The sequence below is a fragment of the Protopterus annectens genome, chromosome 11.part0 (genome assembly GCF_019279795.1).
Source record: "Protopterus annectens isolate FY-2018-M chromosome 11.part0, PAN1.0, whole genome shotgun sequence".
In the NCBI taxonomy this organism is placed as follows: Eukaryota; Metazoa; Chordata; order Ceratodontiformes; family Protopteridae; genus Protopterus; species Protopterus annectens.
Window position 1 is genome coordinate 1,062,008,556 of NC_056745.1, and position 26,068 is coordinate 1,062,034,623.

Below are 26,068 nucleotides of genomic sequence, written 5' to 3' on the forward strand. Positions count from 1 at the left end.
AAACTATCGCCCCATAAGCCTGCCTTGATTGCTCTGTAAAGCTATGGAAAGGATCATCATGTACCTCATAAATAAAGATATTGGGGACCTACAGACACTGGATCCTACCCAGTTCGGCTTTGTTATGGGCAGATCCTGCATCTTAAACCTGGTCGATTTCTTTGAAACAGTCACCAAGGCCATTGACGAGGGGTAGGTGGTCCACACAGCCTACCTGGACCTCACAAAAGCCTTCAATACAATACCCCACTCGGGCATTATAGATAAGCTCACCAGCTTAAACATAAACCCCTATGTCACTAGATGGGTTGCAAACTGGCTCAAGGACAGAACCCACATGGTTAGAATTGCTGGAGCCATGTCAGACTCCAAACCAGTTACAAGTGGCATCCCACAAGGCTCAGTCCTGGGACCTCTCTTGTTCGGTATATATTTCTCGGAGGTACAGGCCAACATGGAAGGACTGTGGCTGACCAAGTTCGCAGATGACTGCAAACTGGGTGCCATAATCGACTCTCCAGCCAACACAAGCATCCTACAAAAGGGTCTCATAGAAACAGACAACTGGTGCCAGAGCCATGGCCTCAAGCTAAACGCCAAAAAGTGTATAGTCATCCCCTTCGGCAAAAACAAAGTGCCCACAAATTACCACATAGATGGTAATCCATTAAGTACGGAAGAGGTAATTAGGAACCTGGGGACCCAAGTAGATAGCAATCTCTCATTCAACAACCCCGTGGCCAAAGTGGTTAGAAAATCATTTTATATAGCCCACTTAATCATGAAGGGATTCACATCTAGATCAGGGGAGGTCATCGTGCCTCTTTACTCATCCCTCATCAGGCCCATAATTGAATACAATGCCCCTTTTGGGATGTACCTTACCAGACACCTGCAGCAACTGGAAAGACCCCAAAAGTACCTCACCAAGAGGATCAAAGGGCTCATACAGATGCCATATGCTGCCCAGTTAAAGAAACTCCAGCTCTACTCAGTGGCATACCGCCTGCTCAGAAGTGATCTGTGCCTGACGTATAAAGCCATGTCCAACCCGGAATTAATGGACATGCTGCACCTCAGAAAATCCCAATCCCATCGAGCTATGTGCTCGAGAGACTTGAACCTCAGCACTGAAATAAATAGGACATGCTGGAGGGACAGATTCATAACCCAGAGGCTCCCTTCACTCTGGAATACAATCCCAGTCCAGGTTAGGCAGAGTCCCTCATTGACTCTCTTCAAGAGGAATCTTGATGAGTGGATGGGAGATCGTAGGTTTACCCCAGGTATCACTTCTGTGTCCCTGTTAGACAGAGACACAATATACTAACCTCGAAAAAGGGCATAGCAAAATTAATTTAAAATGGGTGGTGAAAGCCAAACACACTCTGGCTAGGCTTATAAATGCCCTAGGGTAGATAGCCTAGTATGAACCTATGAACCTATTAGAAAACCACATCAAGAATGTTATTAGTGACTAAATTTTGAATATGTGAGCATGTCTCTAACTGATATTAGTTTCATTTTTTTGTGGTCAAGTTCAGAGATGTCTGCTGAAGCTAAATTTTTGTTCTGGAACCTACATTTTTGCTTTCTACTCGTGTAGCATGTAAACCAGTATAAACTTGCACAGTTTTGCAGACATGTCATCATTTTCTACACCAAGTCATACAAATGAGGAAAGCTATACCAGATATTTGGGTAGCAGCAGCAGGAGAAGGAACAGCAACATTATGAAGATCTCGAGACAATTTGAGGATGCAAAGTGTAGTTTATAAGTATGTTTTAGGGTACATTGTCTGCACTACTAGGGACGCATACCCTTGTTCTAAAATTCCATACAAAACAATAGCAGTATGAACAGGTGCATTTGCACATCTGTCTTGTTTATAGATTATACTGGCAATAGTATGAATGTCACTGTTACTGCCGTCATATATCATGTGTAATGCATATGTTGTTCAGAGGTTATGCCAACACAACTTATTCTCCACTGCACTACTGTAGGGTTGTGCCACTAGCATTTACCAAGGTGTCTCCTAATTGTGGCACCAGGAATGACTGGCTTACACTATCTACACACACACACACATATATATATATATATATATATATATATATATATATATATATATATATATATATCTATATATACACATATGGTTTACCTTTACATGTGCGTAATGCACATGTGTGAAATCCATAAGTACGAAAGGACTTTTTCAAGTTCTCTGAAGGCCGAAATCAAAATACATTGAATGTGCAATGAGCAAATGCAGAGTAAAGTTCGCTCATTGCAGATTCAGCATTTTTGGTGCAAGGTGGACTATAGTGGAGCTCGGGAAGTGGACCCTTTCCCCACTGTAGTGCAATCTCGGAGTTAGAATAATAAAGTAAGGGGGTGTAGGGGGTGCAGGCCTCTACATGGGAGGATGCAGGTGGGGCTTGCCCTCCTGCATTACGCTATGTCTTTTGAATTGAAGTTCAAAAATCACTGGATCTGGTTTTCAATTTGCTGATTTTCGAACTTTGGTGCAGATGGAACTGACGATTTTCGTCATTCCAGTTCGCACAAAGGGCCATTCGGTAGGTTGATTTTCAACCTTTCAAAGATAAACCATATACATATATATATATATATATATATATATATATATATATATATATATATATATACATATAGATGGCTAGAGAGACAGTTAATGGCAAGAACAACTTCCTAATGTATTTCCATATCCATCCCTTCAGCAGTTGCATGACATACTCCAATAGCTGCCCTTGTGATTATATCATGCCATAGCTAGGTTACCCCTTTGTCTGAAACTGCTATCCTACTAGGCCCAGTAGCATATAGTCTATAGTTCTGTGCCATGTGTTCACAGGTATCTCCATGCACAGTAAATTAGGTGCCTGCTGGACAGAAGAGATACAGGAACAAGTAGGGTAAACAGTGGGTTAGGATTTAAATAACACTTGGGGATGTAAATCATTGTCACATAGTGACATTTCCACCCCCTGGGACAAGAACATTGTCCATCACACGCAGTATGCTTCACACTGAGACCCCAGTCTCCACCTTCTGTAATATGCCCTACTACCACTCAGTGTAAGTAGGAAAACATGGGTCTGTATTAGTTCACCAAAAGATATTTCTGGTGAACACCTCTTCATTGACAACTGACTGTTGAAAATCATTTCTGTGATTCACAGAATTTTCCTAGGGCAATGAAACAATTGCCCCACAGCACAACAGAACACACAATGCATTAAATCAAACCCACCAAAGTGGGAGGCTTCGCACCCACACCCTCCCAACTATGTATACCAATTCCAAAATCACATTAAAGTCAGGAAAGGGCAAAGTTGTGTAGTTGGCCAACTATTTCATTGCCCTGGAAAAATTCCACGAATCTTGGAAATGATTTTCGATGGCTAGGTGTCGATGAAGAGGTGTTCGCCGGAAATATCTTTCCGCGAACTAATATAGACCCATTAAACATGTGTCATTCATGCATATGAGGAGAACTATGATCGAATCCATGTGCCTTCTTGTCTACTAAATGTGAAAAGTCTGATAAACATATGGCTTAACCATGCCTCGATCAGCATAGCCTGATATTAACTCTACTTGCATCATGCTTTATCTATGGGTGCATGTGTTTGTGTCAAATGCTTTTTCTTTGATTAACAACAGTGAGATGGACTTAACGCTGAAAGACACTTTTAGCAATCCATATGTTGGTGCTCTTTCTCCACTCTACTGCAACTGTGGAGTTGGAATATATAAGCTGGGGGGTCTCCACTAACATGATGGTGCAGGCATGCCTCTCAGCAGTACAGATTTTCACAGAATGCCCATTTTTTTGCCTCATATTTTTGGTCTGTTCCTCACAAAAACTGTTTTTTGACAAATCAGTGTGAGGGATTAAAGTCATTAAATAATTATATGCATTTGAGTTTCAGATGTCATATCCTTCAGAATATGCATACTAATACAAATTCTGTTATTTTAGCAACTTTCTAAGAGCAATATTTAAAATAAGTACCTATTTTTGGGCTCACTTTTCAAGAACCTTTGTACCTATTTTTTAATATCTGCCAATTAACAGGTATATGCCCAGCCTGTCTCCTCACTTCCTTACCATGTTGCATGCAACATGTTACAAACATCCTGCAGGCTGTACCAGGGTCATACTAGAGTATCCTTCCAAGACATCCTGATGCAGCAGACTTGAACTTTGAGCAGGCTAATCGTATGCTTTATGATGTTGCACATTTCTGCATGTGTGATGTTATACCGGAATTTGACCATATCCTGAGGGTTCTGGATCACTGTCAAAAAATTAGAGGTTCAGTAGGTATCCACTGTTATTACAATTAAAGATACTATAAATATAGTTGCATATAGCAACATTAGCATCAGTACCTATATGTATACTTTTTTCCTTTATATGTACAACTATGCATATACATTATTTGCATATACAAGTTTAAAGATTTTGAAAGAGATGTTTACCAACTTGTGGTCAAACTTGACTAGGGAGGGGTGTAACAATGGGACAGTGCATACAAATGCTATATTTGTAAGGATCATGTCAAAAACATTTTGTTTTCATTTGAGCTCTTTGAGTGATCCAGAGAATTCTTGTTTATAAAATCAAGTAATTTTGGCCATAGCTTACATTTAAGGTATATGTGCCCCAGTTTATTAACAGGGAGTTATTGTCACAGGATAATAAAGCTTTTGGGCATTTGAAGTTCATCCAGTGTATTCAAGAAATAAGTCTGTATTTCAGGGGTCATGGGGGTCCTCTAAGATGCCCTGATCCCATAGATGGTGTTATTTAGGGTTGGTGATTCTTGCTGAGTTTGTTTTATGGGTCTCTGGGAATCTGCCTTGATGTAATGTAGTGTAACAAATACAGATATTCTGCCACAGTTACCACCAGGACTAAAGTCATAGTAGGTGAAAATCCTGGTACTGTGGAGGAGTACTTTCTGCACTTTTAAATCAGGTTTTGAATGTGCTCCAAATGCAGAAGGGCTTCAAGGTCAGGCAGTTTTGTTATTTAGGCGTCTAATGTTGACCAGCTCTATGCTGATATTGTGCGGAGCTTTATTTGTTATGTTTTTTAAGCTGAAGATCCATTCGCTGGCTTCTACTTAAAAAGGCACTAAAGGGCTGCAAGGCTTTAGCCAGTATGTAGAAGGTCTGGAATGACAGGTGTAAGCTGTCCTTTACAAAGCTAGTATAGAGCTGTGCAGCAGTTCATCCAATGCTGATATAAAAAGGATCCTCTTTGAATGAAACCAGGTATTCAGTCTTTGAATGAAACCAGGTATTCAGGCAGTTGTTGAAATCCATCAGTTCTCTTTTCCCTTAGTATAATTGTTGACAATGGTTAAGATTATGTTCAATACAAGAGTCCTTCCTGCATTTATGAGATTTGTATAGAGCTGAGATTCATGGAGAGCTCCAAAATGTGTTTACATATCCCTTAGGGTTTCTGTGTGCCTAGTCTTTTACACCAACATGGGTAACCACTCTGTCATAGTCTTATTTTTTCATCCTGAAGGCCTTGAGAACCCTTGAGATATCTGAGATATTGGCACCTAAAAATCAGCTCATCATCACCCTATTTTTATCCAGCCTTCTAAGAGCAGAGTCTTTGCATCTTACTATGGGGTTAACAATCACCAGTAGTTTATTATCAGTAGTGGCTTTAAGCATACTTGGTTTGTGATTAGTTCTTTATAGTGGCTCTCAATAATATATATATGCAGTGTGTTTTTCAGCTTCCACTGAGACTTAGCTTTGCTAGACGTTGAAGTCTTAGGTATGTTCTTTTTTTGCAATCTTAGCATATGATAATTTTCCATGTATTTGTGGAGATGTTTGGTGCTCACTGTTTTTCTGTTTTTTTTTTTTTTTTTTTTGTGTGATGCCTTTATCTTAGTTAAAATGTGCATCCGTCATAGTTTGTGATGCATACCTCTCAACTGTATAGATTTTCACAGTATGTCCAGATTTTTGCCTCCTATTTTTGGTCTGTTTTCATAAAATTGTGGTTTTCTAGCAAATTACTGGCAAATAATTAAAGATTTAAGTTAGAAAATAATGACAGGCATTTGACTTTCAGACATCATACCCTTCAGAAAATTTATGCTAATGCAAAACCTGTTATTCTAGCAGCTTTCTAAATTTGTAAGACTAATATTTAAAATAAGTCCCTATTTTTGGGCCTTTGTCCCACTTTTTTGTATGGCTTTGTCCAGATTTCTTACTCTAAGAGGTTGAGAGGTGTGTTATGATGGGATACGTAATAGTTCATCATCCATGAGCATTGGGCTGTTGATAGACCACCTAAGTATGCCAAATGCTATGAAGCAGAAAACAGGGAAGACAAGCTAACTGGCCTTCCATATAGCCTAAGAGTGTGGAAGAGTAGTGAGTATAAGACTTATTTAAATGACATTTGGTTTACTATTAAATGTTTCTTTTAATTAATAAGTTTTTATGAGTACAGGATATTATATAACAGCAAGAAGTTCTCCTGTTCAATTCTCAGCTGGAGCGCTTTCTGTGTGGAGTCTGCATGTCCTCCTCGTGGTCAAGTAGTGTTCGAAAGACATGCGTGAATGGGCGTATCTTCATTGAAGGTTGGGTGTCGGGCTGGCAGCTCAGCACCGTAAAAATCTACTGCTAATCATTAGCGGACCAGAGTTCTGCTGTGGTGACCCCTAACCAGGAAAAGCCGAAAGAAGAACAAGTGAGTACAAAAATGTTTGCAGTATAATAATTATAGAGGTGCTCTACTAAGGCAGAAACAGTTTACAGTTACTTAACCTGCTCTTAAACCAGGAGGTAGTGCCTTCAGCACAGCATGCAAATGGGTATGGCTGTGACTAGGCTTGCTAGGAGTACAACTTCAATTGAAGCACCTTTGTCTATCAAGACCAGGGTTGTGCAGGACTGCAGAAAGTGCAGCCCAGCCTCGTATACCAAGGAAATTAAACAAACCAGTGAAAATAGTTTTTGACTCCGGCCAGTAATATTTTCTGCCTAGAAACACCAGCAACTTATCCTCTCTCACACAATAATCACCACAATCTCTCAGACAGCTCTTACAAGTGGATAAAACATTGCTGCAAGAGTGCTAAATTATAAATAGAGGAAACAGAGGGAAAACAGCAGATACAGCATAGGGAAACAGCACAGTAATCAATGAATTCAGCCAGGTGACTGTACAATCACAACACTTCAATTTCCAGTAAAACAAGTCAAACAAAATGAGCAAAACTTGTCCTCACTAAAAATAGGAGATATCAACAGGTTAAAATAAGTTCTGAAGAAATAAAGCATTTTTCATTTTTTTTCTTTCTTTTTTTTAATATAAAATGAGGTCAAATCCCCAATCTAAGCTTTACCAGTGCTTGTGTACTAATATCTGCCCTCTGATGTCCTTTAACAAAGATACCAAATAACCTCTGTCAACATAATATGGCTGTGCTAGGAATTTAAACAATCAAAAAACATCTTCTGGCTCCAGCAGTTATGCTAGTTTCCTTGAAAAAGTAGCACCTTATCCTTTTCTACAGAAAAATCACGATTATCCTTAAGACTGGCCATATACTCGATAAAACTTTGCAGTAATGCCATGTTTAAATAGTAGAAATGCAGGGTAAATAGCAGATGTAGCAAAGGAAACAACATAATATTTAATTAATTCAGTCAGGAAACTAAATTTATTTATTTTATTTTATTTTATTTTAGTTTACATTTGTTGACCGGGCTGGTCTAACTGGATGTATGTCCATTTTTAGTAGAGGCCTGGGAAGATACGCTCTAAGACATACAGATAACATAAAAATTTCAAATGGGGTAATTGGCTAGCTTTAAAATGACCCACAAAGGGTTAGCTAATAGTTCTTAATAATAAAAGAAAAAAAAAAACAAAGAAATTACAGTAATATATACACTGACAAATTAGGTTAATAAGTAATCATTTGAGGAGGACAGATATCAATACAATGTAAACTGCAGGTTCAAAGTAACTTGTAGGTACATTCCTTAATGCAAAAAGGAGGCATACAGGCAATACTAAACAATACAATATTTCAGTTTCCAGAAAAGAAAACAAAAATAAAATGAGCAAAACATGTTTAAATTCTACTAAAATGGCATGGATGGTTAAAATACAGAGAAAACAGTGACTATACAAACACAACACTTCAAATTCCATCAAGAAAAAGCAAAATAAAATTAGTAAAACATGTTTAAATTCTACTAAAATGGCATGGATGGTTAAAATACAGAGAAAACAGTGACTATACAAACACAACACTTCAAATTCCAACAAGAAAAAGCAAAATAAAATTAGTAAAACATGTTTAAATGCCACTAAAATGGCAGAAATTGACAGGCAAAGTGCAGAAGAAATGAAATACTTTCCTTACTTCTGGATTTAAAATGAAGCCAAATGCCTTTCTTAACTTTTCTAACATATGTGTACAGATTTCAGCCCTTTAAAGTCTTGCAGCAAAGGATTCTTCCACCTCCATTAAGTTTTCTTCCATGGTTTCTCATTCCCTTGTTCTTTTCAGTGTGGCAACATTCTTTTTGATGGATTTATTTTCCTGGGAGTGATGAGCGCTGATCAAACTGAGCTACATACTGTGTTCCTTACTTCATTTTGTAATGCCCTGCCTTGTGCCTTGAGAGCACTCAGTCAGGCCCCCTACATTTTGTTAAGTTAAAAGCTGATGAAGGTTCAAGTGAACAAAAGAAACCAGTCAGACCTTCCGGTTTATAAAACTTTCCTTACGTTTTTTTTTTTAACTACTGACAAGAAAAATGCTATTCCCATTGTTTCTTCTTCATTAATCCTAATCGTATTTGTCATGGGATATGGATGCCACGGAATTCACCTCGAGAGCAAAGTTCAACAGGTAAATCTTGGCATCCATGTCAAGAATACATAATATTCGGTTAGTATTGCTTAACCTTGCATAATTCTTTGTAGTGAGTGCTTTCAGAAATGTGGTATAACACTACTATCCCTTATGCCTACACTCACCTTCCATGCCACTCAACTATCCAGATTTTCACAGAATGTCCAGATTTTTGCATCATATGTTGGGTGTTTCCCTCATAATGTTTGTGGTTTTCAAATTACTGAGGACTGAAGATGCTAAATAATGGCACACATTTAGGTTTCAGACTTTGTATCTTTTTGAAAATAAGGCAAACCCACATCCTGTTATTGCAGTGAATTTCTAAGTTTAGAATATGAAGTCAGGGTCATGTTATCGATGGGACGCAAGCAGAAACAAATCTTTTATTCTGCTCCTGTCATTTGTACTCAACTTAGTACGGAGTGCTTAACATTTGTTAAGGTCAGGTCTCATGCCACTTTAGCGCTTAACTGATTTGTCTTTTCTCAAATATCAAAGTGTAATCAGCACGCTCCATGCACTACGTGACAATATTTACATATTTTAATATTGTAGAAGCATCTTGTGGTCAACAGTTCAAATTTGTAAAATAAATATTGTTAAAAAGACAGGTTAAAAATGTTCTGGCTCCTCAACTTTGAGCAAGTGATATTATTTGTGAAATGCTGTATATTTATGACACCTATAAAGAAGACTGTGGGAAAGTGAAAGGTTAGTATGAGGAAGTGCAATATGGAAGCTGTGACATCATAAAGCTAATGCAGACCATTGTTTAGCAGAAGGTAGGGTGTGATATACACCAGCAAACAACAAGTTAATTATGCAGTTCATGAAAGAAAATTCATATTGTTTATAGAGAATGTGGACCTTTATATCAAGCAGGCACCACTACAGATCCAATGTTTTGGCTGTAGATGTATTATCTTTTAAATGTGTTTTTCAGTTTGTATAAGCTGGGGAGGAGTATACAATGTCAAAAGAATATATGCACAGTTTGCTCATTCCCAAGGTACCAAGTTCAGCCAAGTTTTCTTTTACATCTCTAGGTAATTCTAGTGAGACAAGTTTATTTACATAGTAAAGAATCCCTTTTTTCTGGCAGTTAATGCAGAGGATTAAGGCTATAAGCTATTAATGCACTCCTTTCTATAACCAAGGCTAAGTGGTTTGATGCCTTTCACCTCCATTGCCTACTGTGTGACTCAAAGCAAGTCAGTTGACTAGCCTGTGGTCCTGAATTCTGCCTGAAAAGGTATATATCTCCAGCGGGACTACTTCATTGATAAATGCATAAAAGAAAGGCTACATGAACTCTTTATGAGGCTTAAGGCCCAAAATGACCCTGTGCAGCATATACTGTGCATGCAGTAATGTATACACTTCTGAGTGCCTTATTGCACTTTTGACATAGGGAATCTGTAATTTTACTGTATGCTAAAGCAAGTGAGGTGGTATTGTTATATGTGATATTGTAATCTGAAGTAAAATTGTGCCACAAACAATAGCGCAGTGCACTTTAAAGACAGCAAGATATTTTCTGTCTAGACTTCAAGACTGACTACTGCTGTCTTCTTTATTTTAGGCACATATTTGAATGTCTGAGCATTTTATTAGATAAACATCAAAATGACAGAATTTGCTAAAAGTTAGAAGCACTCATTCATGCAATTAAATTAACTCATGCACATCTGACATCTTATCACTTCAAAGAATTAGACAGTCAGGCGTGAATATGTATATTTTTGTGCATACTCAAACAAGCTGTGAATTTTTCAAATTCTGCATTACTGAGATGGGTAACATGGTTATCTACAAATTACACTGGCTTACAAACTCTATGTTACACTGAAAACCTGCATACGATATTGAGGCCCTGCTTGTTTACCAATTTAACAAATTAGTGTGGAACCTTTACAGTTATAATCTGGGAATGTAATTACAACATCAACTGCATAAACATGTAACTGTGAATGATTCATGGAATATATATAACATAAAACAAAATATGCAAATGTGAAATACTCTGTGAAATAGTCGGAAGATACTTACCATGTATTACACTGTCTTTTAATTTTTTTCCCTGTAGCATATATATTTCCAGCATAAAGACAAGGGCATTCTTCAAAAGGCACACAGACATCTCCAAATCTAGCCATAGGCTCTGGGCAATAACAACCTGGTTTGCAGGCCTTCACCAATTAAAAAAAAAATAATTTGTTACAGACAGTTATGGTTTCATGTGAAATATATAATTAAAACTTAGAGATCATTATGAAATACATAAAACTAACAGACTGACAATAAATACATTATTTTAAACTAGTGCAAAATATGTCAATCAATTTTTCTGGCAATTAGACAGAGAATGCATTTTAAATAGCTACAGTAGTTCATACTAAACTGAAACAATATTGGTGAATGTACTCCCACCATATGTACAAGTACATTTTGTAGAACATTCTAGACTATTTCGCAAACCGGTGGCTCTGTTTGACATTTGAATTTCATTAACAATACTATGCAAGTTACATAGCTCAACAATACTCAATATTTTGTATGAAAATATACTACTCTCAAAAAGTAATGATTCTGTACCTCAGAAAGATGTTGATGATATCTAAATAATCTAACACTTTGTCAAAAAGCAATTATTAGAAAGTGGATTTGAAATACTGAATGCTGTAAACGTGATAAAAAAACGGAGGTGGGATCTTTAGAAAACAGAAAGAGCAAATTACATAAAAACATAAATGGAATTTGAGGAACCATGGCATTTAAGGGAAGGAAGGAAGAAATTGAGCAACGTATATAGGTTCATAGGTTGGTACTAGGCTATCGGCCCTAGGGCCTATACAAGCCTAACCATAACAATTCCCTGGCTATTTTTCCCCACAATATTTACTTCCCTGGACCCCTGTCTAGCAGGGCAACTGATGTGATCTCCGGGGTGAATTTCATATCTCCCATCCAATCGTCAAGGTTCCTTTTGAAGAGGGCCAAACAGCTGCTTTGCTTGACATGTATGGGCAGTTTATTCCAGAGTCTGGGGAGTCTCTGGGTCAAGAACCTATCCCTCCAGCATATTTTGTTCATTGTAATGACAAGGTTTAGATCCCTGGAGCATATGGCTCTGAAGGATTGGGATTTCTTTAAGTGTAGCATGTCCAACAGCTCTGGGTTTGACATGGCCTTGTATGTTAAGCAAAGATGGCCTCTGAGTAGACGATATGTGACAGAGTATGGCTGGAGATTTTTTAGATGGTCAGCATAGGGCATCTGCTTTAGGCCTGTGATTCTTTTAGTGAGGTATTTCCAGTTGTTCCAGATGTCTTGAGAGGTACATACCAAACGCAGCATTGTATTTTATAATGGCTCTAATGAAGGATGAGTGCAGTGGAACAATGACCTCCTTTTTTCTGGATGAAAAGCCCTTAGTGATGAGGTGTGCCACATAGAAGGATTTCCTGACTGTTGTGGCAATGTGGTCATCGAAGGTGAAACCACTGTCTACCTGTGTCCCTAAGTCTCTTATCACACTTTTGGTGTTTAGTGTACTGCCAACTATGTGGTAATTCACGGGTACATGTTTTTTTCCCAAAAGGGATAACTATACATTTCTTGGCATTGAACTTAAGCCCATGGCTCAGGCAAAGCATCTGTTTCTGTAAGGCCCTTTTGTAGAATATCCACATCATTTGGGGATTCAATAATGGCTCCCAGTTTGCAGTCATCTGTAAACTTTGTTAGCCAGAGTCCATTAGTGTTGGCCTGTACTTCAGAGAAGTAGATGCCAAACAAGAGCAGTCCCAGGACTGAACCCTGAGGTACTCCACTTGCCACTTGTCTGGAGCTGGATTTGGAGTTGGCCATTTTTACAGTGTGGGTTTTTCAGTGAGCCAGTTGGCAACCCATCGAGTGACATAGGGATTAATGTCCAGCTTCGTAAGTTAATCTATTATTCTAGACTGGGGGATGGTGTCAAACACCTTGGCGAGGTCCAGATAGGCTGTGTGGATGGCCTTACCCTCTCCACAGCTCTGGAAAATGACTCAAAGAAGTTAATCAGGTTCAGGAGACAAGATTGGCCCTTCATGAACACAAACTGGGAGGGTTCCAGTGTTTGAAGGCTGCCAGTGTCTTTGTTTAAAAGTTCCATGATAAAGCGTTCTATGTCCTTGCAGATCAGGCTTGTCAGACTGATGGGGTGGTAGTTCCCGGGATCCATGGTGGATCCCACCTTGTGGAGTGGGATAACTGTAGCTGTGCGCCACTCAGTGGGCACAAAGCCTGAGGTGAGGCTATGATTAAACATGACACTTAGGTGAGGTGCCAGTTCATTTTGTAGTTCATGTAGTACACAGTCCGGAATGTCATCTGGTCCCATGGATGCTGTATTCTTAGCTTTGGAGAGTGCATTTTTTACCTATGTGGTCATTATTACTGGAATTTGGCAATCTTTCAGTATTGAGATGGACCCTTTAGGGAGTGAGAAGGGGGGGGTGAAGTTGGCACTGAATCGATCTGCCAGGATATTGGCAATATCTTTGGGATCTGTATGTTTAATGCCATTCTGTTGTAGCTCAGAGCAGATCTGAGCATTGCCATTTAGATTCTTGACATAGCTATAGAATGCCTTGTGGTTGTCTTTGGAATCTTTGGAAATTCTATTTTTGTAACTAGCTTTGGAGGATTTTATGAGGGATCTCAGCTTCTTACTGAGGCTGGTAAGGGAGTTTTTTGCATACTGGGATTTTTCTCTTTTCTGCAACAGTTTCTTCCTTTTGTTGTAAAGTTTGTTTATGGCAGGGGACCACTAGATTGCCTTCCTTCTTTTGGATAAGAACATCTTGGTTCTATTTGGGATGGCATGATTCATGCATGAGTGGATGTGCTTGTACAGTGCCTTAGTGTAGGATTCAGCAGTCAAACTTTCAGTTCCCGTCTGCATGGGTGTCATGAAGTTTGTCACTTCTGACTTGAGTAACATGAAGTTGGCTTTGGAGAAGTTTTTTACAGAGGTTACTTTACTGGGGGTGGGGGAGGGATGTGGATGTCAAGGGTGATTAGCTAATAGTCAGACCTGACCAATGAGGGGGTGACCATAGGTGTGGAGCATCAATTTCTCATGTTGGTAATGACCAGGTCTAGGATATTGGAGACCCTGGTGGGACTATGGATTAGTTGATCCAGGGCATTGGAATTTATGAATTCCAAGAATCATTGGGCAAAGTTGTTGGTACATGAGTAGTTTTCCTAGTTAATGGCAGGGTAGTTGAAATCACCTAGTATTAGGGTCCTCCAGGACTTAATACTGTGATTCCGCTAAAACCTATACTTAAGGCCAGAAGGGACATCATTGGCCACAAATAATAGTCCAAAAGAAAAAAAGAAAAAAAGATGAACATAATCAAGTTCTGTTCGTAAAAATGATGTCCTTGTACTTGATAGAGATGGTACTACTCAAGGGCAAATTTCTTAGGGAAGATCTGCATGTGTCTTTGCGATTTTGCAGTTCATATGATAGATTCATTTTAAGTGGAAGCAGAAAAGATTTATGGACTAAAATGTTGACATGCCTCGCTTTTTATTCTACTTGCTTAAAGCGAGTTGACTGGCAAGATAAGGAGGCCTGTCCCTTTATAAAGGATATGATTTGTCCATTGATTCTACAATCAGAATATATGCGATTGGCGGCACGAGTGTTTGTACCCATCCAACTAACGTGTGATTGGCCTGCAACTGATGTATATCACAAATCGGAAAACTGCCTTATCTTAATGCAGGATTACATTTGCATCAAATTCAAAGTGATACGATGGGCAGAAAGACAATGTTTGTCCTTTTACAAAGGAGATGAATGGTTCTTGTTTGTGTCCTTCGATTTGGTGGGAATCAAGACAGAATTTGTTATGCAAAAGATGAGAGCATTTATGACTGGTTGGAGGCAAAATGTCCCTTGCGGTTTATACGTGAGATACACATTGTATGGAAGCAAGGAACATATTATTAATGAAAAGGTTGACATTCCTTGCTACATATATTTTAGCCAGTTCAAAATGAGTTGTGAGATCCACTTTATGTGAAGGAAGGAATGTATAGTAAATGAAAAGGCTTATATGCCTCGCTAGGTATCTCACTTGTATAAAGCGAACTGATTGGCAGGTTAAGGAGGTTTGTTGCTTTACAAAGGACTGAATTGATCCATTAATATTTAAATCAGAAGGCATGGAACTGGTGGAATGAATGACTACGCTATCTCACGAAAGTGTGGTTGGCTAGTAACAGCTGCATATTATGCACTGAAAGACTGCCTTGTCTCATTACAGGATTGCATTTGCATTAATCTGAAGTGATATGATAGGTGAAAAGAGACAGCTTGTTCTTTTATCAGGAGATGACTGGTTTCTTTTTGCGTTTTTTTGATTCGGTGGAAATCACGACTGAATTTACCATGCAAAAGTTGAAAACACCCATGATTGGTCAGATGCAAATTGTCCATTGAAAATCTGAAATTTATTGGATGCATATCTTTTAAAAGTAAAAATAACAGTCCTAGTTTTACGTTCTGAAGAAGGCATACTGCCAAAAGTGCTTATCGGACTTCGAAGGACTGCATTTTATTATTTTGCTTGTTTTCTATCTTGAATAAATATCATTTTACTTTATTTATACTTTCCTGGAATTTTTGCTGTGGCGGATTACCAAAGGTTTTACTTTTCCAGTATTAGGGTGTTTGGTTGTATCTTAATATTTTCCAGTATGTTTAGAAAGGTGTAGTGAGACTCCTGGGGCATGGTGGGGGATCTGTAGCAAGCTACAATTTGGATTGCAGTTTTACCTAGTGTTAGTTGCACCTGGAGAATTTCAGACGTCTTGTGTTGAGCAACTAGCCTGGTGGTGTGAATATTCTTGGTGAATATGGACACTCCTCCACCTTTAGTGTTTTGGTCCTGGTGTGGTGGCCGAAAAGTGTGGTAAGAGTTGTAGCCTGGTATTGCAGGGGTGCTCTCTGGAGCCTTTAACCAGGTCTCAGTTACTGCACAGATATTGATGTTCTCCATTTTTAGGAGTGTCTCAAGAGAGTGCATTTTGAGGTTTAGACTTCTAGCATTATAATGTTGGAGTGAATAAAAAATTTTAAAGAGAAAGTATATATATATATATATATATATATATATATATATATATATATATATATGTGTATGTGTGTGTGTGTGAGTACTATATGAAAATAACAACAGAAATGCTGTCATGGTTTGTTTCATTTTCTATTACTAAGAGTACCTATGTCACTTTTTAAATGCCTTGTTTAATAAGGATGTTTAAAAAAGTACAAATGTTTAGTCAGCACACTTGGACAAAATGAGATCCTGGAAAAACAGGTAACTGTGTAAGGTGAAGCTCAAGTATCTGAGGGATTAAAGAACAAGTTGTAGTTATCTGTCTTGTCTTAGGGTGAAAGACAGAGTTTCTGCAAAATCTAACAACTTGTTGATAAAGAATGTATGTACCATTCCTCTCAAATGTCCAGAATTTCATAGAAGCCCAGATTTATGTATGAGATTTTTGAAGCTACTAAATAATAACAGACATTTGAATTTCAGACTTCATATCCTTCAGAAAAATGCATGCTGATGCAAAACCTGTTATTCTAGCAACCTTTTAAGTTTATAAAAGGAATTCTTAAACTATATCCCTGATTTTAGACATTTTCCCTTCATCCTTTTTTGCTTTGCCCAAAATTATTGTGCTAAAAAGTTGAGACATATGATATTCCCACTTTTTTGATGTAATGGGATATTTCTATATGTGAAAAACAAAAAGTGTTAAAAGGAAAACAGGCCGCCATGTGCAGAACATCTTCATTTCCCATTTTTTAAATACCCCAGTAATGTATTAAACAGACTGTATGCACATAGCTGAACAGAAACAAATGTATGAGTTTAACACACATCACTGATTCAATAAAAAATACTAACTAGCAAACTTACAAATACAAAGCTCTACAGAATGCAATAACTTTTGAAAATAAATTCATAGCTGACAGAAAAAAAAGTTTAGTTTTTTTTTTTTTTTTTTTAATATCACATCAAAAGAAGCCACTGCAATAAAATTGATATCATTTTCAAAGTCCTTTCTTTCAAATACTTATTGATGCCTAAGTTCACTTCAAAATAATTTTTGGTGATGGACTGCGTACCTACATCTACCATTCAGGACTAAAGTCAGGACTAGTCAGGAAAAAAGCCAAACATTCATTATATCTGTGATCTCATCTACTATTTATTTATTTGTTTGTTTATTTATTGATATTTGTTGAACATGGTAGATCTCTATAGGCTCTTTTCAGACTCAGCTGGGAGAACTGTCTGGTTAAGAGATTTGCTCAGAGTCACTGTTAGGCAATGCCCAGCTGCGGGAGTCAAATCCTGGACTATTGAACTACAGGAAACAGCTCATTAACAGCCTCTTAATCCTCTATGCCAGCTGCCATATGTTATTTCATGTCAGCCTTATATTTGGGAGACATTATAGCTAGTAGGACAAGCACAGATCACTGTTTCACTGCACTAGCCATAATGTACATGTTTCATTAAGTAAGGTGTGGTAAAATAGACATGCTAATAGTAAAAAATAATTTCAAAACATTTCAACATTATGATTACTGTTTCTTTTAAAAGCATTTGAAAAACAAAAGAGTGGCCGTGTGTTATATATAGGGCAGTCAATGTATGTCTCATACATAACACAGGCTATGAAGATATTTGGCAGCACTAGACTTAATCTACCTTGGAATATGGCAATATCATCCTCATGAAATGATTACTGATCCTTGCATCTTCACATGGGGTATTGCCCACATTGCAACTGAATATTACATCCAGTGAATTTAAACCAGGCACCTCAAAGGTGCATTAGTCCCATCATTTGGTTGCTGTTCTACAATTCCACTCACCTCTCCTATCCTGACAATTAGCTTAGTCAAAATGGATAGACTCACATTCTTTCTGATTCATTTGGCAACTGGCCACACAAAGGAGAGCAGGGTTATGCCAGACACTGAAAAAAGAACACCGGATTTAAATGACCAGTTCACCATCTCCTGTATCCATGCATGATATTGGCCACCTAACCAACAGATAATTGCCAGCCTTTCAATTTTCTGCTAGTTGGGTGTTGGTGGTTTGTTACTGTACTTAGGCTTCAAGAAAAATCTTTAATTCATATTACATGTATATCATCTGATAAAAAAATAATGTAAAATTACAAAATCTAATAATTTTGTTACAGAAATGCACTGTGAATGTTTATCTCATTCTATGCCTCCTGAAATACTTTCTTAGACTTTGTATATACAGAGTCTAAACAGAGGTAGAGTCACTTTATTAAAAAAAAAAAACCCTGTTTTTTTGCCGTCTTCTTCTTTTCTCATTTGCACGAACCATAATTAGGGAATGGTTGAAGGGGACAGCTTCATCGGATGCAAGCTGTTATGGGGTGGGCTCTACAGGTTCTGATGATGCAAATGTTCAGTACCAATAGTGATCTATGAAACTGCGAGAATGTTATGGCTTCATAAGTGAATGCCAATAGTGACATCTGGGGTCAGGGTTGAGTTGCTGAAGTGTTCAAATTGTAGTGATAATTGTGGTACACTATGCAGTTACAGGAGTGAAGCAAAGTTTTTTTTTCATGGTGTTCAAATCCTTAGAACTTGAGAATACTTTTTTTCTTTTTTTCTCTACCAATTTGGAACATTGTATATATTGCACTAGATGACCAAGCTATGTTTTAATCATTATGGTGTACAGTTCTTATGTATGCCAAAATTCATGTTAAATTCAGCCTTATTTTTCAGAGTATCTGTTGGACAGCTTCAAAGTTTAGGATCAAACCTTAAATGATTTCTCTCACCAAGTATCTCTGCATGCCTTCATCACCCTTGTCTTGTTTTCAGAAATACATGTTTTCAGGGACTGCAAGAACAACAACAGTTTTGAGAGAATGTAGATTTGAAAAAATATTCATTGCAAATGATCCTGCACCTTGAAGATAAAAAGACACATCAACCTCCAGCATGAGGTTAGGGCCATATAAATTAAGGCATCTCTTGATGTCTGCATGGATTATGGCCCTCCCTGTAATATCCACTTGCCCTGTAAAGGGAAAAAATGGGTCTGATCAATGGTGGTGGTGGTGGTGGTGGGGGGGGGTCAGATCATGACCTTCATGGGCATCAGGGAAAGAAGCATATAAAAGGTCTATAAACTGAGGTCAGAGGAACTGTTGCTATCAATACAAACATAATATGACTACCAGCTTTTTCATAAAATATCATAAACTCCTTCTCCTGCTGAATAGTATGGTGTTAGGGAATATCATATTTTAACAAAACGTAAAAAACTTCTCTGTGTGGAATAAGATCAATTCATATATAGCTAGATAATTACTGTATATTAATAAAATCAGATAATGGTACTAGAAGTAGCAAACATAAACGTATCCTAAGTCAAAAAATAATAAAAAGGTGTAATTTGAAATATCATGCGGAGTTACTAAGTATTCCAAAGTAATCCAAGCAGGGTTAACAGTCTTTTGCAGTCAAAAATCCTTTATTTAGCACACAGACATGCAATCCAATAAAACAAAAATAACAGAATAATAGTTTCATCACAAACTTTCTATTTTATATATATACTTTTTATCAGGTACAAGAGTGGTTTATCGTGCTGTGAAACACAGTGTATTGGTATATATGTTACCTGCCCACTACTGGAAGTGAATACTCTGTATAGAATTTGCTGACATTTGTTCTGCACATACTGTGAAAAGGCCTAAGTTCTTCATTCATTCATGCCAGTCCTGCTCTCTCTCATTATTAGTACTTGCCAATTATGCCCCCTGACAGCTTCTACCTTGGGAAGCAGCCCCACTCACCCTACTCTAGTTTGTCTGTGTGATCTCCTGAGAAGACTAATTTCATCTGCCTCTTCAAGGCTTCATCCAGATCTATTGCCATACCATTTTATCAGCCTGTTTCCTTTCACTGAAGATGCAGTGTGATCTGTAATAACAAATAATATCAGTTCTGCAGCACATTTCAATTACCCACTTGCAGTTGTACATTTTGGATGGTTCTGTGGTCCACTAGTTAGCAATGTACTCTCACAGATCTTGGTTCTCTTGTTCTTTTCTTAGCTGGAGTACCTTCAATATGGAATCTGTATGTTCTCTCCATATCCATTTGAATTTTTGGTAGGTGGTCTGGTTTCCTTCTATATCACAAATCGTGCCATACGTGAACCTATGGGGTCTATATTATAACATCAAAGTCTTAAAACTTTGAATGTTATAATATCAAATCCATTCGATCGAAAGACCCCAAAACCGAACACTCAGAATAGCGATTTTTTTCCCAGGGAAAAAAATTGCTGTTCTGGCAAACATACACACAACACAAGTACACTAAAATAAATAATCTACACACATACACTTCACAAAACCCTGCACTAAACCATACATACACTACTAACTATCCACTTACCTTAACACAACCCTAACCCTAAGGTCTGTAACTACCGCACACTTACCTTACCCACTCCCTAACCCTAAGGTCCCTAGCTATCGCACACTCACCTTACCTGCTCCCTAACCCTAAAGTCCCTATCACACACTCACCTTACCCTCTCCCTAACTCTAAAGTCCCTATCGCACACTCACCTTCATTTGCACACTTATCTTAACCCTGTCCATAACCTTCGCTCCTCAGTCAAGGAAATAGCGAAGCTGCCAAAATGGCCCACCGAACACTTTCCCTAGGAAAGTATTCGATATTCTGCAGCTTCACTATTTTCATCATTTGATGCATAGAGTTCGATATTATAACATTTGAAGTTTTAAGACTTTGATGTTATAATATAGACCCAAACCTAAGTGAACTTGTAATCATCCAGATTGCCCGTAGATTTTAAAAAAATTGTCTATTGATGGCAGAACCATATGAGAGTGAGTGTGTGCACTCTGCAGTGAATACGCTTCCATCCCTTTCAGGATTACTTTCTCTGCTTTGCCCACTGAGCACCAGGATAGGCTCTGAGTGGCGTATGCCACTGAACTGGATTAAGCAGGTAATCACAAAATGAAGGAATCAATGAATGACTGAGTGAATTAATGCATGAATTTGCATGTTTACATTGACATTTCTGTTATATAGATTCTATATTTTACAAAGGTGTGTGGGTTTCCCTTTGCAAAATAAAAGTGGAGATCAGAGAATAACAGATAAGACTGATGCCTTACATAATATCTCAGACAGCAAATTTGTAGATATTGTGTAGTGTAAAGAACAGTACCCTGGATGCTAGCTGTTCAGATGAGTGACTGGCAATGCTGAGTGGGTAGAAGTAGAATGCTAACACTAGCAAGGTATTACCAAGATTCATTCCATATCAGTAGTTCAACATCAGTGCCAGTACTGACTCATTTAAACAGTGTTTTTGCAGTTTTGCCAAAGTACAGACAGTACAACAGTAGAGAAAGAGTCAAACTTTGGAAAAACTGTTTTTTTCCTTTGTCCCTCTCTTTAGTCTTTGAGGGGGTGCCAGTCTGGGGGATCCTTCCAGGTACCAGTTTATCTGTCTACTGCCTAACACTGAGTACTTTACAGGGATTTGATAGGTGACCACTAACAAAGCACATATCTTGATGTTATTTGTCTACATTGTTAGAAGAAACTGCTGGGAATGATGATGCCAACTAATAGTGGAAGCAGGAATTTGAATACATAGCAACAATGCAGTAATCTGCACCGCAGGTAGTTAGTCAATATTAAAATGCAAATCTATGAATATTCCATACTCCTTCCAACCAAGTCACAAAAAGGTGAAATACTATTTTTATTATCAGCGTTTTCTTTATTTTCTTTATTGAATAAGGTTTGGCAGTAAAGAAGAAAAGTATTCATTTCAACTCATATGGATAATGGTAGGGATGTTTGTAGAGCAGAATGCTCCATGTGGATCAGCAGACTCAAGGATTACAAATAATCAATAGAAGTAATCAACAAAAGGGACCTTACTGTGATACTGAAAATGCATACAATCATACACCATGTCTGCCTAGCCAATTCCTGATGACATCTTTTCCTGCCACTAAGACTACTGCTCCAACTTCAAAATATGAGGACTAGAAGTAATTAGTATCACTAAAAACAATTAATAATACATTAAAAGGGGAACCGGAACTCACAAATAATAACAACAACAATGATAATAATAATAATAACAATAATAACAACAACAACAATAATAATAATAATAATAATAATAACAATAACAACAACAACAATAATAATAATAATAATAATAACAACAATTCTAAATGCCTCCTATTTACCATTTTTGACTTTGCTGGCCCCTTAATCATATGTACATATCAATAATATTTCTATTACTGTTTTGAAAGCAACTCCTGCACATGGAAAACATTAGTTATACTACTTTGCATAAATGAAAGTCAGATGAGGTGGAGATAATTAACTATAACAAGTAAAAACTCTCCACAATCAGAGACATATAACACAGACTTTAATGGTAAGTGCTTTCATTCACAATTACCAAGTCTAACCTTTTTCAGAGAAAAGTCTGTAAAGAATGAACAAGTTGTTATTAGTATTCATTTACTGCATTTCAGCATCCGGCTTATAAGGGAAGAAAGGGGGTGCTTGGTCAGTGTGGCTTGTGTCTTTAATATCTGCCTGATAGGGCAGTGATTAGGATTGTGGGATCTTCAGGTAATAAATTACAAAACTAGCCACATATTAGTTCTAGAAAATTACATAATTTAACTAAGAATGGATTTTATTTATTTATTTTGCACAACCCCATACTGACCATGGAGTCCTTAATCTTGGTCACAATATACATCCATTCATTCCTTTAATCAATCCTTTAATCCATGTATTCCCCTTGATACAAAAAAATACTACCTCTCTTCACAAAGGAGGAGAATATGGCAATGAGTTTTTTTTAATAATGCATCTAGATTTCTTTTAAGAGAAAACTAACTCTATTTCCAAGTCTCAATGTACCATATTACATATTGTAAATTCCACATCCATGGTGCACATTTACTACTTCTCTAGTGACTAGTTTCTTAATCAAATGCAATCTGTTAGTCCAGTCATTTATAATTCATTTAAATACAGATTGATTTTATCCATACTAATGATTACAGCCTTTTTAGCCATAACATGAATTGTCTTTTATTTATTTAGCTTTTCATATAGTATCCAGAATAAAATATACTGACAAATCAGTTTACATGAAAACAAAAGAGAACATGTTTCCCATTTATTCAGTGACTTGCCATGGTGAAAGTTTTGAATTTATCCAGTATATTCTCTCCATTCTGTCTTATTGACATGAACTAATATTAAGCCAACATATAGCTGTTAGTTCTACTAGTAAGAGCAGGTCACATGTGACTTCCCAGTTTTTGCCTGACCTCATAAAGAACACTTAATTTTTATATTCATTCGACTTTCCCTGTATGAGTAATTAACTCCATCTTTATGAACTTGTTCATTCATTTACAAACCTAACTTATTCTGTGTTCTTCCTTCTTTGTCTATTTGCAAGTGATGTATTTTTAGGTGATATCATTACTAACATTACTAGAGCATGAGTATATATCTTGTTTTTTTATTTATTTATTTTTTTAAGTTCTGGTTCTATCTTAACAACATTAAGTCTTTGTTTAGTGTTATGCACTGGTTTAGTATCTTTCTTAGTAAGCAATGTAATACATTTTTCAAAGGTATCAATTTTGGGCATTCCCAGAAAATGTGCTACCAAGTGCCTTTTTCAAACATGTTGCACTTCCAGCATCTGTCATCCACCCTGGGAACTAATATACTTGGTGTTTAGAAATATTTATGTAGACACTTTCATGCAAAAATCCAGAATTTTTTTGATTTGATCATCAAGTGCAGGGCCAAACATATCTAAGTTCAGCTTTGACAGAAATCTGTCTGTTTAAACTTTTATTCCATGTTATTTTTAATTTGTGTAACATATACCAGCATAGCTAGCTGGAGTTTTATAAAGAATTTTATGTCATTTGACTATCTCGCTGATTTCTAGAGATGCTTACATTGAAAGTATATTTGTGAAGCTACTTGTGCTAAAAATGTATCAACAGTGGGTCCTGTTGAACAGAAAAGAAATATACATGTATGTCAGATTAAATTTATATGAAATAACTTTTAGATATTAGTGAGAGATGTGACTGAACTCTCACAGCACTCTGTTTTTTGGAACCTGACAAGAAAGATCTCTTGCACACATCATACATCATCTTGCCTTGTTGTAGTAAGTAACTTAACTCGGGAAAAGGTAATTCTTTAATCAGTCAGGAAAATATAGTGAGATTATTTAAGTTCTGTTTTCTCTGCATCTGTGTGAATTTATCCATCTGTGTTATTTTTTATATATCCTGTGATCAAAACTCTGGTGTTTATTGTAAATAGGTATTTAGTATTCTCTTGTTTTCTATTTTATTATTTATTATTAAATAGTTCTATACCTTTCATTGTGGCTGGTCTTTTCGAGAATATTTTAACTCTTAAGAGTACTTATATTTTATTTTACTGACACTGTGGCCGCTACCGAAAGCCTTGCTGCAATGGTCATACTCTATCATTGTATTAGTATTACATTTATTCAGTATAATTGGATACCCTTGTAAGAGCCTTAGAGTAGCTGACTGGTGGCAGTGTAACCTACCATATAGCCTGGGGCCACAGCTGGTAAATTTGTGCCAGACTTTCCCAGGTGTGTGTGTGTGTGTGTGTGTGTGTGTGTGTGTGTGTGTGTGTGTGTGTGTGTGTGTGTGTGTGTGTGGTACAGGGACAAAGAGCTCCAAAGTGGTCATTGTGGATTCTTGTTTGGGGTCTGGAGAGAGACAGAGAATCCAGCTCCAGGATTAGAGCATGCATTCATTGTGTGGTCTTAAGGGAAATTGTGCTTGGTGCAGAAAGTTGCTTCTGGAAATACTGGGTGGATCTATTCTTCTTCCAAGTGAATATCCCACCCCAGTGTCAGTGGTGAGGATTGAGGCTTCCTGATTGCTGGCCATTTATGAATACCCTTTAAGCCTTATATATTACTTCATCTTGTTATGCTACATTGATTTTGGCTTCTATTAAAAACTTCACTAAAATTTCTTTACCTTGTACTTCCTTGAGGCATTTGGGCTTAAACTCTATCGTCAACCCTATATAATTAAAATGGACTTGTCCTGAAGACTAAATCTCGTGTTTGATCATTCCCATTTCATCAGATTACCAATTTTCACTATCTGTTCCCAGGGGATCTATACCCATTGAAATCCATCTTTTGGCCATTGATATTTTCTCTTTTCTCCTTACTTCTATCCCTAGTGAAGGTAGCTGATCTGACCAAATATACATATTATTTTTTTTTAAATCTCCTTAAGCAATTTATATGCATACAGTTCAGTATTCCTTACTTCATCTTGACTTACCATCTAGTTCCAAACCTACAACATTATTTCCTGTTGACTTTTCCTCCTGCTCATTAATTTCAATTTAGTTTGAATATTGATGCATTGGAGAGAGTAGATTAGCCTTACTTGTGTTGCTAGATAATAGGTTCTCAAATCCAGAATACGTAGACTTTTTGCCCTAATGTTAAGTTTGTTTGTTTTTCCCCTTGAACCCTGGCTTTTTTTAATTATTCCAGTAGAAGGTTTTTTTTTTTATTTCCCCACTATAATCTTTCCCATATTTTTCTCATCAGGTATTTCAAATAATGCCTGCCCAGTAGGGGCAGCCTTAGATAAGCTGGGGTTCCAACTGAAAAGGCTCTATGACCTCTTCCACCATGGTGCTCAAGACATCTTAGCCTTCTCTCGCTATCTAGATTACTTTTTTCCTCTTTTTGTTACAGTTTACCTTATTCTTCATTTTTTTTTCTTACAGTTATTCATTCATTCATTCTTATATTCATTCAACATCTAAGCAAGGCTGCACTCAGATTACTCTGGGGGAAAAATCTGTGTTAAGCTGATGGTCAGGAGGCTACAAGTCCTT

General features: G+C 37.2%; 1 protein-coding gene across 1 annotated transcript in view; it reads right to left on the bottom strand.

Moving 5' to 3' along the window:
* The window catches only part of LOC122815696 (mucin-19-like), a 1,162,279-nt gene that overhangs the window by 414,015 nt on the left and 722,196 nt on the right, over window positions 1-26,068 (bottom strand). The window contains exon 20 of the mRNA XM_044088411.1: window positions 11,005-11,144. Coding sequence (XP_043944346.1) covers window positions 11,005-11,144 — 140 coding nt within the window. The remainder of the gene's footprint in view (window positions 1-11,004; window positions 11,145-26,068) is intronic.